Consider the following 16056-nt stretch of genomic DNA (forward strand, 5'->3'; position numbering starts at 1 on the left):
ACGAGGGGATGGCGGCGACGCGTGTCCCGGGCCAGCGGGACGCAGCTGCTGCCCTGCCAGTCCCCACACCCGGGGGGGGTTGCACAGACTGCCCGGGGCCCCGCCGCGGCCGAGCAGGGGGCTCTGGTGCCCCCCAGGATGCCCGCGGGGGCCGGGCGGGGCTTGGGGAGGTTTCGGGGTGTCCCCGGGTAAGGCCACGCCGGGCAAGGGGCTGGGGGTGCCCCGGGGGGCTCAGGAGAGCCAGGTCCTGCCCTGGGTGCGTGGGGGGCTCCGGGTCCCTTCTCCGTCCCCAGGGCTCTGCGGGGAGACGGGGGGGACGCGGCCGCTCTCCTGGCCTGGCGCACGCCGGGGGGGTCTCACGCCAGACTCTGTCTTCCAGGACTGGAACCGGCGGTGACGCCCTCGTCCCGTCCCCCCCAAGTGGCACGAGGAGATGATCATCCCTGGATGGCCCCCCCCGACCCCCGGGAGCCCCGGACCGTTGCCCTCTCGCCATCAATAAACTCCTTCAGCAAAGCTTCGCTCCGCGTCTGCCTGCGCGTGGCCCCCCCTCCGTGGCCCCTCTCCCCGTGGTGTGGGGCAGGAGAGGAGCGTGGAGGGACGGCCCGGACCTCTGGGCTCCTGCCCCACGGACTCAGCCCTCTGGGGGGTTCCCAGGCCATTTCGGAGCCCCACGCCTGGCCACCTGCCTTCCTGAACCGCCCCCCCCCCAGCCCACCCCCTTCTCTGGGGCGTCGCGGGTTGGGGAGGAGCCTCAGGAACCTGGAGAATCCCCCAGGGATTTGTGACCCAGCTCCGTCCCCGCCGGGGGGCTCCTCCGATGTCCGGGAGTGGGGTTTGGCGCTGGCTGCGGTCGGAACCACCCCAAAAAGGCTGCTCCAAGGAGCCCCCGGGGGGGCTGGAAGTGGCCAACTGGGACAGACCGTCTTGGGAGAGGAGGGGGCCGGGGAGAGATGGGCGGCACAGGACGGAAACGCTGGCGCGGGCTCGTCACGGGTCCCCCTTGGGAGAGAGCTCCATGGGAGCCGGGCTGGAACTCGCCCCTCGGCTCCGCGCGGTGCTGGAGGCTGAGCTCACAACCTCTCCTGGGAATTCCCCACCATTCTGGGGGGAAATGCCCTCCTTTTGGGGGAGGGGGGGGGCCAGCTTCTTCCGCCCCAGAGAACCACAGAATTGCCCAGGTCGGAAGGGACCTTTCACATCATCGAGGCCAACCATGGACCAAAACTGCCAAATCCATCACTATTCCATGTCCCCAAACCCCCACGTCCCCAAAACCCCACATCCATCAAAATCTATGTCCCAAAACCCCACGTCCCCAAAACCCCATATCCATCAAAATCTATGTCCCAAAACCCCACGTCCCCAAAACCCCATATCCATCAAAATCTGCCCCTAAAACCCACGTCCCTAAAAACCCACGTCCCCCAAACCCTATGTCCCCAAAACCCCACATCCCCAAAACCCAGGTCCCCAAAACCCCATGTCCCCCTCCTTCCCATGGGCCCTTTCCCATGCCCTCACCCCCCCAATTCCCTCTCCTCCATCTCCTTCAGCGACCATCATCCAGCCCCCACCACAGCAGGGTCACCCGGGGCAGGTGGGCCAGGACCGCTCCAGGCAGGGTTGGGATATCTCTGGAGAAGGACACTCTCTAGGCACCGTGTCCCCAAGCTCCATCTCCCTCCAAGCGAAATTTTCCTTGTTTGCCGTGTCCCGGTTTGTCCCCGTTGCCCCTTGTCCTGTCACTGGGCCCCGTCCTCCTGCCCCCCGCCCCGTAGCTATTGAGGAACGGTCACAAATATCCTCCTTTGAGGATCTTCAACATCTTTTCCAACCCAAATGATTCCAGGATTCCAAGATTTCCCGTCTTCAGGGGGGTTGGCTGTGGGGGGATCATTCCCAGGGGGCACCGGAGGGTCCCCGGGGGGGGGGGACTCCCAGCGTTGCAGGGCTGGGAGCTGCCAACTGGGAAACTGGGAGAAACGGGAGAAACCAGAGACCAGGCGAGTGGGGTCCCAGTGCGGAGAGTGGAGGGCACAAGGGGGGGCGTATGGGGCAAGGGGGGACCTATGGGGCAGTGCAGATGTCCATGGGGTGGAGGATGTATGGGGCACAAGGAGTGTCCCTCGTGCCCGCAGCCCCCTCACACACACGGCTCTTGCACACCTCCGAGGGTGCACGCCCCGGTCGCACGGCCCCATTGCACGCACAGGCAGCCATTCCCGGCACCCACGCGCACCCACCGACAGCCACACACTCCGCTGGAGCGACTCGTTACCGCGCTTGGCCCAGCCCCACTCCTTTCATGGACGTGTAATCACACCCCGTCATGCAGCACCAATCACATACTCACCACAAAACAGAAATCCCACTGTACCACACTAACGCTATCTCCTCCTCCCCCGCGGGGGCGGGCATCCGCCACCACCCCCTACCCAACGGCGACCCGCCCTACCCCCCTCCCTCCGCCCCCCTCGCACTCCCCTGATGCCCCCCGCCGTCTCCCCCCATCTCCTTCCCTCATCCCCCTCCCGATCCCCAAAAAGCCCCTCCTTCCTCTCTCCCGCGCGCTCCCAGCCTGCCCCGCGGCTCTCATTTGCATGAGGAGCGGGGCCACCGCCCCGTCTTTCTGCGCCAAAGCCGTGGCGCGCCGGCGCTTTCCCGCGCTAAACCCTTTAATTTCTCAACACGGCGGTGGAAGTTGGGGGGGGGAAGGGGGGGATCAGCGCATATTGGGGACCCTCGGGGGGGTTCGGGGGGGGTGGGGGGGTACGGACACCGACAATCCCCACCCCGGGGCTCAGAGGGCTCTTCTCCTGCACCCCGGAATGGAGACCAGCAGCAGCGCCTCGGTGACAGCGGGAGGGACACTGCGGGGCGGGGGGGCGAATGGAGGGTGTCAGTCAGGTGTAAGCGGGGGGGGACACCCCAACAAAGACCCCCTCCCCCCGCGACCCACCTGCAGAGGCCGAAGAGGAGCCAGAAGGAGCCGCCGTCCCAGTCCTCCAGCAGGGCCAGGGCCAGGGCCAGGCCCAGGGCAGCCGCCACGTGGGCCCCCAGCACTGCCCCACGTCAGGGAAAATCACCCCAAAAATGGGGGCGGGGCGGCCCCTCCCCCCCGGGCACCCCCCCCACTGGGCGGAATTGGGCGAAACCCACCTCCCCCCGGGCCTGGCAGGGCCCCCCCCGTGACCTTTGGAGGGGGGAAGGAACCTCCCTGATGGCAGCCCCCCGGTTTTGGGGTGTCTTGCCCCCCATTTCAGGGATCCCCCCCCTCATTTCGGATCCCCGCACACACCTTTTGGGGTTCCCCCCCCGTTTTTGGCCCCCCTCCCATGTTGGGCCCTGTCCCCCCTTATGTTTCGTCCCCCCCCATATTTTAGGCCCCCCCCGTGTTTCAGGGTCACCCCCCATGTTTTGTGTGTGTGTGTGTCCCATTTCGGGGTCCCCCCCCGTTTCAGGGCCTCCCCCGCTTTATTGGGTCCCCCCCCCCATTTCAGGGCATCTCCCCCCTGCCCCATTTAAGGCCCCTCCCCCCCCTCCAGTTTTAGGCCCCTCCCCCCCAGTTTTAGGGCCCCCCCATTTTTAGGGTGTCCCCCCCCGGGTTTTGGGGCCCCCCCAAGATACAGAAGAGGCTCTGCCCGGGCCGGAACATGGAGACCCCTGAGAAGAACCCGACGAACTCGACCCCCAGCAGCCCCAGGGCCCCCCCAAAAGCCCCCTTCAGCCTGCAGGGACACAGGGGGGGTCGGGGGGGGCACAGGGACATCCCCCCCCCGCGGGGAACACGGTGGGCACCGAGATACCCGGGGCGGGGGAGGCAGGGGGAGACCCTTTTGGGGGGGACAGGCAGAGGGTGGGACAAACACGGGGACCCCCACTGGGGACACGGGGGGCACTGAGATACCCGTGGGGGGGGGGCAGTGGGAGACCCTTTTGTGGGGGGACACGGAGAGGGGGGGACAAATACGGGGACCCCCACTGGGGACACGGGGGACACTGAGATACCCGGGGGGGGGGGGGGCAGGGATACACCCTAGTGGGTGGGGACAGGAGGTGGGGGGGACACACGGAGATCCCCCCCAGTGGGGACACGGGTGGGTCGGGGAGGGGGCCGCCCCACGGGGGACAGGAGGGGACGTGGGGGGGGCACCAAGATGGTGTGGGGGGGTCGGTCTGAGGCATGTGGAGGTGTGTGAACATGTGTGTGGCCACGCACAGTGGGGTGTGGAGGCATCTGGAGGTGTGTGGGCACATGTGGATGCGTGTGGGCACGTGTGGAGAATGGAGTGGAAGCCTGTGGGGGTGTGTGGACACGCGTGTGGACACGTGTGGAGGCCTGTGGTCAAGAGTGGACACGTGTGGAGGTGTGTGGACACATGTGGACATGTGTGGAAGCCCATGTGGGTGTGTGGACACATGTGGAGACAGGAGTGGTGGCATGTGGACACACATGTGGACACATGTGGAGGCGTGTGGACACATGTGCAGACACGCGTGGAAGCCTGTGGGGGTGTGCGGACATGCAAGTGGACACGTGTGGAGGAGTGTGGTTGGGAGTGGAGGCATGTGGAGGTGTGTGGACACGTGTGCAGAGGCGCATGGAAGCCTGTGGGGGTGTGTGGACACGTGTAGACAGGTGGGGAGGTGAATGGACATGCGTGTGGACACGAGCGGAGGGGGAGGTGCTGATCTGCTCTCTTTGGTGACCAGCAGCAGGACACGAAGAAATGGAACGAAGCTGCATCGGGGGAAATTCCGCCTGGATGTGAGACAAAGGTTCTTCACTGAGAGGGTGGTCAGTCGCTGGCTCCCCAGGGGAGTGGTCCCGGCACCCAGCCTGCCAGAGGTCAAGGAGCATCTGGACATCGGTCTTTGTCATATGATTCAGTTGTAGGTGCTTCCGTGAGGAGCTGGGAGTTGGACTTGAGCCTTGTGGGTCCCTTCCAACTCGGCATCTTCTGTGATTCTCTGGGGGGGCAGCAACTGGAGAGATCCCCTCCGGTGGGTTCGAGGCCGAGTCCGTGAACGTCAGACGCTGCGAGGAAGTTGAAGGAACCTCTCAAGGAGTCAAAGTTGGGTTCAAACTCCAAATTTTCTTGTGTTGTTGATGGGTCCCACTGAGGGACACCACTGAGGAATTGCCCCCCGGGTCTGGTTACAGCAGAAAACTGGAGGCAGCGATGGCAGGTCGGGAAAAGCAAGTTGAAGGTGACCCTGATGCTGGGTAAACCTGGATGTGTTTCATTAGTGCAAAGGGCCAAGGCCTGACTCCATCGCCCAAAGGGCCAAGGCCTGACCCCCAGTCCCCAGGAAGGGAGATCCTCTCCCTCACTCCTTCCTCAGGGCTCTTCCTGGGACAGTGGGATGTGGAGATGTGCAGTGCCAAGGGCAGGACTAGGGTACGACACCTCCCAGGCTCCTGAGTGTGGACAAGGAGGCAACAAGACCGCAGTGCTGGAAGGACTGGTTGTCTCAGAGGCATCAGTGGCAGAGACAACAGCCATAGCCCAAGACATGAAGAGGTTGGCTCTGTTAGGGGCCTTTCAGCTTTGCCACATCCCTCTGTCTTCTCCACCACAGGCTGTCCTACAGTGTCCCATCACCTCTGCCTCTTTCCCTGCAGGCTGTAGTCTTCCACCTGGCTGCCCCATCTTGCTGCCACCTTCCTTTGCTGAGATCTCTCCATCCTCCCTGACTCTTCCTTGAAACACAAAGCATTGGGCTGATCCAGAGTCGTTCTGGGTGGCGCGTTGCACCACAGCACTGCCCTTGGAGTGATGTTTCTTTCTCCTCGTGGCCAGCCTGCACCTCCCCACTTGCCCGTCGTGGCAATATTTCTTTCTGTTTTCCACTGTTTCATGCTGTTTTCCACTAGGAAGAAAAGCTCCACCAGCTCTGAAAGCACCCTTCCAGCACGCTCAGGCTCCTCCCATACCGTCCTCAGTCTTCACACCACTGAGCCCAGGGCTCTCAGCCTCTAGATACTGGTCAAGTGCTTGAGGCCTCCAAACCCTGTCTTGGGAGATCTCTGGGCTCTCTCCACGGTGTTTGCAGGTGAAATCACAGTGGTCATAGGCCAAGAAAGATGGAGTGAGACTTTTTACCAAGGCCTGTAATAGCAGAACAAGGGGCAATGGCTTGCAGTTGCGGATGCCCCATGCCTGGACATGTCCAAGGTCAGGAGCTTGGAGCAACCTGAACTAGTGACTAGGGACGATTACTTCCGTGGTCCAATTCACCACACTGTTCCTGATAGAGGCCAGGATGCTGTTGGCCACCTGGGCACACTGCTGGGTCATATTCAGATGCCTGTCAACCAAAAAACCCCCAGGTCCTTTCCTGCCAGGCAGCTCTCCAGTCACTCCTCCCCAAGCCTGTAGCGATGCATGGGGTTGTTGTGACCCAAGTGCAGGACCTGGCACTTGGCCTTGTTGAACCTCATGCCCTTGGCCTCGCACCATCGATCCAGCCTGTCCAGGTCCCTCTGCAACGCCCTCCTACCCTCGAGCAGGTCGACACACACCCCCAACTTGGTGTCATCTGTGAACTTACTTGGGGTGCACTCGATCCCATTGTCCAGATCATTGATAAAGATTTTAAAGAGAATCGGCCCCAGTACTGAGCCCTGGGGAACACCACTCGTGACCGGCCACCAACTGGATTGAACTCCATTCACCATCACTCATTGGGCCCGGCTGTCCCAGCAGTTTTTCACCCAGCGAAGCGTACGCCCATCCAAGCCATGGGCAGCCAGTTTCTCCAGGAGAACACTGTGGGAAACTGTGTCAAAAAGCTTTACTAAACTCCACGTAAACAACATCCACAGCCTTTCCCTCATCCACTCAGCGGGTCACCTTATTTTAGAAGGAGATCAGGGTTGTCAAGCACGACCTGCCTTTCGTGAACCCATGCTGACTGCGCCTGATCACCTGGTTGTTCTTCATGTGCCACATAATGGCACTCAGGATGACCTGTTCCATAATCAGGATGATGTCTTCCAAGTTGCTCTTCCATGCGGATGATGTGGGAAGGGAGGTGCAATGACACGTGCAGAATGACAGTAGGACACCTCCCAGGCTGCCAGGTGGGGACGAGGAGGCCATCAGGCTCTTGTACTCCTTATAGGCATCAGTGGCAGAAATAACAGTCACAGACACGGAGATTAAGACCTTGGATCTCTTGGGGGCTTTTCACATTTCAACAGCCCCACACTGTTGAAACCACCGCAAGCTGTCCTATTGTGTTCCACACCTGGGCATGGTCCCTGCAGGCTGCAGACATCTCCCCTGCTCCTCCACCTTGCTCTCGCCTGAGCAACTCACTAAGCTTTCTGAAGTCTCGCCATCCTTCGGGGATATGTCTTTAATAAACACAAAGCCACGGGCTGATCCACATTCTTTCTGGTTGGCCGCCTTTTCCACAGCACTGCCCTTGGAGTGACGTTTCTTTCTCCCATTTCCTGTTTAAACCTCCCAAGCTACAAGTTCTGGCATTCTTTCTTTCTCATGCGGTCTCCCACGAAGAAGAAAAGCCCCATCATCTCTGAAACCGTCCTTCGAGCAACCCCTGTCCTGCTCAGAGCCTCTCCACCATGGGGCCAAAGGGGCAAAGAAGCCCACATTCCTCAGCCTCCCCACGCAGCGCATGTGCACTATATGCTGAAACACACCTGGGCAGACCTCCTCTGGGCACTCTCCAGTTCCTCCCCACTCCTCCAAAATGGGGAGCTGCACACAGGGGGACACTTTTCTTTGGGGGGCCACTCCAGTTCCCAGCACCTTCTCCTCAGGATCACTGCTCAGCACGTTAGGTCCCAGTGGGCTCTGATGCACCTGGTTATTCCTTCCTCCCCCTCAGTGCAGGACTGGATGCTTCTCCTTGTAAACTTCTAGAGGTTGCTCTTGGCCATATCCCAGAGTTTCTCAAGGTTCCCCTGAAGTGAAGCTCCATTGCCCTGGAATGAAGATCCATTTGCTCAGCTGTTCATGTTTCTATGCTGATGGCTCACCCTGGTGGTGCTGTCTCTCACAAGATAACATGAGGAGTTGCAGGCCACGATACACAATTAAAGGAGGTACTAGTTCAATAGAATTGCCGCCTCAAGTAGGAAGTACCGTGACAACCATCACCAAAATACCAGTGAGGGTACTGGTATGGTGCGCTGCCTGTATGGCAGACTGCGTCAGTGGGAAATATAGACCTGTATAGACACACAGAGAAAATGGATCCCTCCAGGAGCTGGTTGTAGATGCTCTATCTAGAAGCCGGCCCCAGGATCTCCTCATCCCTCAGTTCCCCCCCAACATAAACAAGCACACGCACACACAAATGTGTGTCTCCAGTATGGAAACACAAAACCCCTGAGGCTGGCAGGCAGCCAGCTTCCACCTCCTCTGTGCTTCCTCTTCAGGCTTGGGTTTTGTCAGGAGCTTCTTTCTCATCCACGCCTTCCTTTCTGAATGTCAAGGCGGGCCATTGTGGAGCGTGAAGAGGAGATCCTCAAACAGCCCTCTGCACCCTGCTTCTCTGCCGCGATTGAGAGACGGGACGCTGCTTGATGCAAGCAAAATGTCCGTTTATTAGACGCGTCGGAAAGCCTTTTATACAGCTACTTAACAGTTACACAAATTACACAAATTCTATCATTTCTAATTGGCTTAGCTCTAAATGTTTCATTACAATAATCCCTCCTACTTGCGGTTTCGCTACATGCTAGAAGCTACGGTTTTGCTATGTGCTAGAAGCTACAGTGATAACTTGTTGCCTACTCCCTACTTCTTCAAGGTTATTTATCTCGGACCTGCAAGGCCAGCTGTTCCCTGACTCCTCAGAGTTATTTGTCCCAGATCTGCAAGGTTGGCATGCCCTCGAGTTTCTTGCATACTTGTACTTTTCCGCTAGCTGCCCCGACATCTCCCCCTTTTTTGTTTCTTTAAAGGCAGAACTGAGGCGCGGGTTTAAAGGTCATCATACTCAGTGAGCTGGACAGAACTAACACTAGCGTAAATCTTTGGAATATCGCCGTTTTGAATAAACCATGTATGTCGAACAACTTTAGTCACCATAGACCTGACACAGGAAAGAACGCAGCTTAGAATCAAAAGGCCTACCAATATAATAACTAATATGAGCACAGCAGATTGTACCAGGCTCCTAAGCCAGCCCTTTAGCCCAAACCAATCACCCAAAGCACCCAATCCGAAGAAGTCCGTATCAGATTGCACCTTTTGTGAATGCGTGAGGAGTTGTGTAATTTGCTTATGTATCGAAGAAGAGTGGTCCTCTAAGTCCATGCAGCACATTCCGTCAAAGTCCTCACAGCCATGTCCGTGGGCCAGTAGCAAGTCTCTGCTCTATTGTCCATAAAAGCACTGCATCAGTCCTCCGAATGTTCTTCGGTATGCTGTTCAGGGGAATGATCTAGCTGTGGATTGGTGTTGTGGCCATCCGATTGTGGTAGGGGTTCACGGAAAGGTCGCACGCTCTTCGCTGGGATCCACCTGGGGCCTCGTTCTGTGGAAACACAAGCATAGCCTCTGCCCCATGTGACAAGGGGGTACGGCCCCAAGACCTTACCTGTCTCAGGGTCGCGGATCAGGAATGGAGCTTTTACGCTGGCTTCGAAAGAAGTGTTTGTGTTAAAGTGGCGAACGATCGGAGGGTTGTTATCTATTAAAGAACAATTTAAAAAGTTAAAAACATACAAGGCTTTCTGTAGACGTTCTTCAGGGGTGGCTGTCCCTACTCCCCCTTTCTGTTGCTGTAACAAGTGCTTTAAAGACTGATGAGAGCGTTCAATCAGGGACTGGCCCATAGGGGAATGCGGGATCCCAGTGATGTGAGTGATCCCCCAAGAGATAAAAAAGGTTTCAAGTGCAGCCGAGACATAAGCAGGACCATTGTCTGTTTTGATTTGTGCAGGGATGCCTAAGGTAGCAAAAGCACGCAGCAGATGCCTGCGAACATCTTTCGCCGCCTCCCCCACATGGCAGGAGGCAAATAGAGCTCCTGAAAAGGTGTCAATAGAGGAATGGACGTATTTTAATCTCCCAAATTCTGGATAGTGTGTGACATCCGTCTGCCATAATTGCAGGCTTTGTAAGCCTCTGGGATTAACCCCGCCTGGGGCCGTAGGAAAGGAATGTTTTTGACAATCAGGGCAGACAGTGATAATGTTCGCCAAACTGACGTTTGAGGCCCCCTGCATTCTGATGGAAAAAGGAATGACTAAGCTTAGCTTGTGCAATACGGTCAGGTAAAACTTGTACCGGCAGAGCGAGCATATCAGCCCGTCGATTGCCTTCTGCAATAAACCCAGGTAAAGAGGTGTGCGATCTAACATGTAAAACAAAATAGGGATGTGTTCGAGAGGTTAAAAGGAAAACAAGTTCCTGCAACAAAGCAAACAAATCAGCATGCGAAGTATGACGCAGCACCGAGGCCTCTGCCCGTTCGTCGACGCCTGCAACATAAGCAGAATCAGTAATAAGATTCAGTGGTGTAGACCACTTACGAAAAGCTCGAACAACAGCGGCAAGCTCTACGATTTGAGGGGACCCGGAGACTGTCTCAACGTCCGACTCCCATTGTTGAGAGCGGTCATCCCACCAGACAATCACCGACTTGTGTGTTTTTCCAGACCCATCGGTGAACACAGTAAGGCCTTGGAGGGGCTGGTGACATCTCTTTGGTATGGATATTAAGTTAAAATGAGCATGTAGAAGCTTGTGGGACGGAGGATGTGAGGTTAGTTGACCCGTATAATCTGTTAAGGCAAACACAAAAGCATCAGACTGTTGGAATAACCATTGTAGGTACATATTAGTTACAGGTAAACAGATAGAAGCAAAGTCCATCCCTGACAGGGCAAGCAAGCGCTGCCGTGCTTTAATTATCAAGGAAGCAAACATTTCATGTTGTGTCTAAATTGTTTTAGTGGGCTGGTTGGGTAAAAAGACCCACTCAATGATTAATAAGGGATCAGGATTGTTAGGGTCCCATTGAAAAATCAAAGCATATGGCTGACGTGCAGGGTTCAAAATAATTAAATTGAAGGGCAATTCAGGCGCACAGCGGTGTGCTTGCTGTGAGGCAATGGCTTCCGCTACTTTTTGTAATGAGGCAGCGGCTTCAGGACCAAGTCGACGAGGGGAGCGTAAATCGGAATCTCCCTTGAGGAGTTCAAACAAAGGGCTTAAGTCTGAATTGGAGATTCCTAGCAAGGGTCGGACCCAAGTAATGGTCCCTAATAATTTTTGAACATCGTGCAAATTTTTAATGTCCGCCTGTATATGCACAGGTTGGGGAACTATCGTCTGGGTCCTGATGCGCCAACACAAGTAGGTCCAAGGGGGCATTTTCTGGACTTTTTCGGGCGCAATACAGAGGCCTGCCGAATTGACAGCGGCCGTGACAAGGGCTACGGCCTTTTCCATGAGCTCAAGGTGAGGCGCAGCCGTCAAGATATCATCCATATAATGATATAACAGAACTTGAGGCAACGCAACCCTGACAGGGCTAAGTACCTTAGCGACATACCATTGACAAATTGTCGGGCTATTTTTCATTCCCTGTGGCAGTACAACCCACTGATATCGTTGCACAGGGGCTTGCATATTGACACTTGGGACTGAAAAAGCAAAGTTGGCAGCGTCATCAGGGTGTAGTGGAATGTTAAAAAAGCAATCCTTAAGGTCGATAACGGTGAGATGCCAATTGCGGGGGATCATAGTTGGAGAAGGGAGCCCTGGCTGCAGAGCTCCCATATCTACCATAGCATCATTGATTTTTCTGAGATCATGGAGCAGGCGCCACTTGCCAGATTGCTTCTTAATAACAAAGACAGGTGAATTCCAAGGACTAGTAGTAGGTACTATATGTCCTTTTGCTAATTGTTCCATAACCAGTTCTTGGAGAGCGCGAAGCTTTTCGAGTGGTAGGGGCCATTGATCTACCCAAATGGGTGTCTGAGTTTTCCAAGTCAGTTTCAGGGTGTCGCGCACCTCAATGGCCCCTCCTAAAAATGCGACTGAATGGAAGTTCCCCATTGTGACAGCACATCACGTCCCCATAAGACCATAGGAACAGGCAGCACAAAAGGCTTGACGGAAGCCACTCGTCCTTCTGGGCCTTTGATTTGGATCAATTCCGAGGATTGGTGGCTTCTACCAACTCCTCCGATTCCGTCTAGTGCCTGAGGCACAGCTGCCAAAGGCCATTGTGGAGGCCACTTCGCCTGTGAAATTACGGTAACATCGGCCCCTGTGTCAATAATCCCATTTAGGATTACTTGCTGAGTGCCGTGAATAAGAGTACACTGACAAAGTGGTCGCTTCTGGGAAATGGACTGTACCCAGAGAATCTGTGGATCCCCAGTAGATCCAAAACCTCCTTGTCTTTGCTGTGGAGGTGGGTGGGGCGAAAGAGAGCTCGCGTTCTGCGGGATCAGTAGTAATTGTGCAATGCGGCTTCCTTTGGGTACTGTGCAAGGGGGAAATGGGGTCCAGGCCATGATTTTAATTTCCCCAACGGTATCCGCATCAATTACTCCAGGCAATACAAAAAGTCCGGCTAAGGTTACCGATGATCTCCCCAATAGTAGCCCTTGTGTTTTGGGGGCTAAAGGACCTGAAACATTAGTTGCTAATAAATGAACAGAGGAATCAAGCAACGTTACTGCGTGTGAGGTTGCCAGGTCCAATCCGGCGCTACCGGCTGTTGCTGGGCGAAGACTTGTGGCGGGGTCACACCCATCTGCATGGCTCAATTCACCGGGGACGATACTTGTGTCTGTGCGCGTCGCTGCCCCGCGCTCCGCAAGCGGTTTCCCTGTATCGGCTGCCCTTGCAAATTATACTTAGAACGACATTGATTAGCATAATGACGCCCTTTCCTGCATCGGGGACAGATCCCAGGGGCTTGAGCTTTAGCCCCCCCATTAGAAGCGAGACAATTTCGTTTGATATGGCCTGGTTTACCACAACCGTAGCAATTTCCTCCCCCAGACATGCCTCTCATAGCTGCGAAAGCAGCTGCCATCGCTTCAAATTTATGGTCCACAGTACCGATACGATTACAAGCCTCTACCATTTCAACCAAAGTCAGAGCTGGGTTAGGGAGAGATTTAAGTAATTTTTTACAGTCGGCGTTAGCATTTTCAACTGCTAATTTTAATAGCAAAATTTCTCGAGCTTCGGTATTATCTATTTGGCGTTCTAAAGCTTGCTTAAGTCTATCAATGAATTGCATGTACGGCTCCCGAGGTTCCTGCGTAATAGAGGTGAATGCCTTTTGAGGTTTACTGGAATTGGGTATTTTAAGTAAAGCCTTTTTTGCTTCTTCGCGGATCGCGTCCAGGGCCTCTCGTGGACAATCTTGAGCCTGTGCCGCTGGATCAGAGTGCTGACCCGTACCCATAAGGTGCTCCATGGTCAGTGCGGCAAGAGCAGCATTATTATGACCCACGTAGCTGGTGAGGAGAGTTTGAAGGCCCCCCCTCCAATGCGACTCCCAGAGGGAATACTGGGAAGGGGTTAATAACAATTGCGCTAGCGATTTTAAATCACGGGGAGTCATAACGTACGTATCAAAGACAGAAGACAGCAGGCTCGCAAAATATGGGGAAGAGAGCCCGTGTTCTGTGACGGTACGGCGCAGCTCTTTAATCACCGGGAAGGACAAAGCCTCCCACTGCACTCCCCGGCCTTGATAAATAACAGGGGTGACTATCGTTCGCGCTATTTCCAAGTCACCTTCTTTTAAAGCTTGACGTCTAATATTCGCCCACGTATCATGAGGGTCAGGGGGGTACAAGTCAGGCTCTTTATCGGGATCAACGGGCCCCGGGTCAAGCGGATCTTCCTCAGGAGGGTAGCCTGAAGCACAGACCTTTAAGGGTCCGGGCGACCTAGCGCGTCGCGGAGGTAGCGGAGGGGGAAGCAAAGGCTGAGCTGATGAAGGTTCCCCCTTAGTATCTGGAGAGTCTTTATGGCCCCTTTCCTGTGCCTTAATAGCCTCAAAGATATTTCTCCACCACGGAAGCAAACGCTGAGCCTCGGCATTCCCTGACGTCGCTGAGTCCCACAACTTTACCCCCACATCGTCCCAAAGTTCCTGGGTAAAAATACTGGAGGCCGTAACAGTGGGGATCTTCATTTGTACCCACTTAAGCATAATCTTTAAGTCCTGCCCGGAAATATCTTTTTTATGTTTCCGGAGGAGCGTTTTCATAACCTCATATACGTCTCTCTCTGCGGGGGACATCTGATTCCCCATGTTTCCCACAGCTCACCTCTTAAATCCAGAGGGATTCCTGGCCAGTTCCTGCTTCCTTTCAGCAGCTCATTCAAAGTTCCATGGGACTCGCAGCAAGCCGCTCAGCTAGGCGGTTCACCACCCCATCATGTCGGGGTCACCAATTTGCCGTGATTGAGAGACGGGACGCTGCTTGATGCAAGCAAGATGTCGGTTTATTAGACGTGTCGGAAAGCTTTTTATACAGCTACTTAACAGTTACACAAATTACACAAATTCTATCATTTCTAATTGGCTTAGCTCTAAATGTTTCATTACAATAATCCCTCCTACTTGCGGTTTTGCTACATGCTAGAAGCTACAGTTTTGGAATGTGCTAAAAGCTACAGTGATAACTTGTTGCCTACTCCTTACTTCTTCAAGGTTATTTATCTCAGACCTGCAAGGCCAGTTGTTCCCTGGCTCCTCAGAGTTATTTGTCTCAGGTCTGCAAGGTCGGCATGCCCTCGAATTTCTTGCATACTTGTACTTTTCTGCTAGCCGCCCCCGACAGGGAGAGGGCGGCGGGGTGGGGGGAGAGGGGCGGGAAGGGCCAGAGGGCCGGGGAGAGCAGGGGGGAGCTGGTCAGGGAGCTGCGGGAGGAGAAGTGCTGGTGAGGAGCGGGAAGAGATGGAGGGCAAGAGATGCTGGTTAAGCTGGCAGAGCAGCGCGGAGAGCCGCCTGACAGCAAAGGTGCCCGGTGGCCGCAGAGGAGCCCAGGGGAGCTGATTCTTTTGGAGGCCACCAGGGCAGCCTTCCTCCGCCCCTGGTTTTGGTGAGCGATGGAGCAGTGCAGAGCCGTCCCTCAGGCATGCAGGCCTCAGGAGGGCTTCCCAGTGCCCCAGTGAGAGATCCTGCTCCCAGGAAGCGCCTCCCATGGAGCAAAGGCCATATCCAGCCACCCGGCGCTGGGTACGGCTGCCCCAAGGGGTGTCTCAAGGAGGACGGGGCCGCCCGTCTGATGGCTCTGACACACAAATGGTGAGCTGAAGCCCCGTGGCCGTGGCTGGCTGGGTCAAAGTCTCCGAGTTTAGTGACATTTGGTGAACTCCTGCACTAAGTATCGCATGACTTGAAACATCCCTGAAAAAATGGTGGAGGTTTGTCTGCGTGTTCTGCATGCTTCTGGATGCTAGACTGTGGCTAGGAGGGAATGTGCTTAGTTATCTCTCAAAGGGAGACAAAAGAAGTGCCTAAGTAAGGGTCAGCGTAACTCTTCAGAGCTTTGGCTGTTTAAATGTTGACCTGAACTTCTACAGAAACGGTAAAACGCTTGCACTTTTCTTCTCTTCTAGTTCCTGCGTGGGTACAGGGAAGAAGGCAGCAGACGTACACATTAGCTAAACCCCCTTCTTATTGCCAGCCGTAAAGGCGCCTCTCGGCTGGGAGCCCGAGAAGGACCCCGTGTTACAATTCTTGCTCCTTTATGTGCCACCCTAAGGCGATTCACATATGCATTGTCACAGTCTAGGAAACTGAGGAGAAATAACTGGACTCCAGACGATCCAACGTGAATCAACAGAAGCCGTTTATTAAGCACAGATCATCATCTTTTATACCCTGCGTTGTAGCCATACACGCAACTCGCTTATTTCTGATTAGCTAGTTACACTGTCCACGCGCGGTGCATGCAGTTCATTCACACATCAGATTGGTTACAAGAATTCGCATAGTAAATTGTTTAGTCATTAGCACAACATGTTTCCTGCCTTCTCAGTTCCCGTTTTTCCCATGTACTAATTCCATCTTCTACCACCT

The 16056-nt window shown here is 55.4% G+C and overlaps 1 protein-coding gene across 1 annotated transcript; it reads right to left on the reverse strand.

The window, feature by feature from the left end:
* Positions 1–2803: 2803 nt before the first annotated feature.
* Positions 2804–3718, reverse strand: LOC134509189 (transmembrane protein 107-like; the record flags this gene model as incomplete). Its single annotated transcript, XM_063321672.1, has 3 exons — positions 2804–2873; positions 2963–3065; positions 3631–3718. Coding segments are annotated over 3 exons (261 nt in total), but the record flags the coding sequence as incomplete, so codon positions are not given.
* Positions 3719–16056: the final 12338 nt, after the last annotated feature.

Source organism: Chroicocephalus ridibundus, unplaced genomic scaffold (genome assembly GCF_963924245.1).
Source record: "Chroicocephalus ridibundus unplaced genomic scaffold, bChrRid1.1 SCAFFOLD_94, whole genome shotgun sequence".
In the NCBI taxonomy this organism is placed as follows: domain Eukaryota; kingdom Metazoa; phylum Chordata; class Aves; order Charadriiformes; family Laridae; genus Chroicocephalus; species Chroicocephalus ridibundus.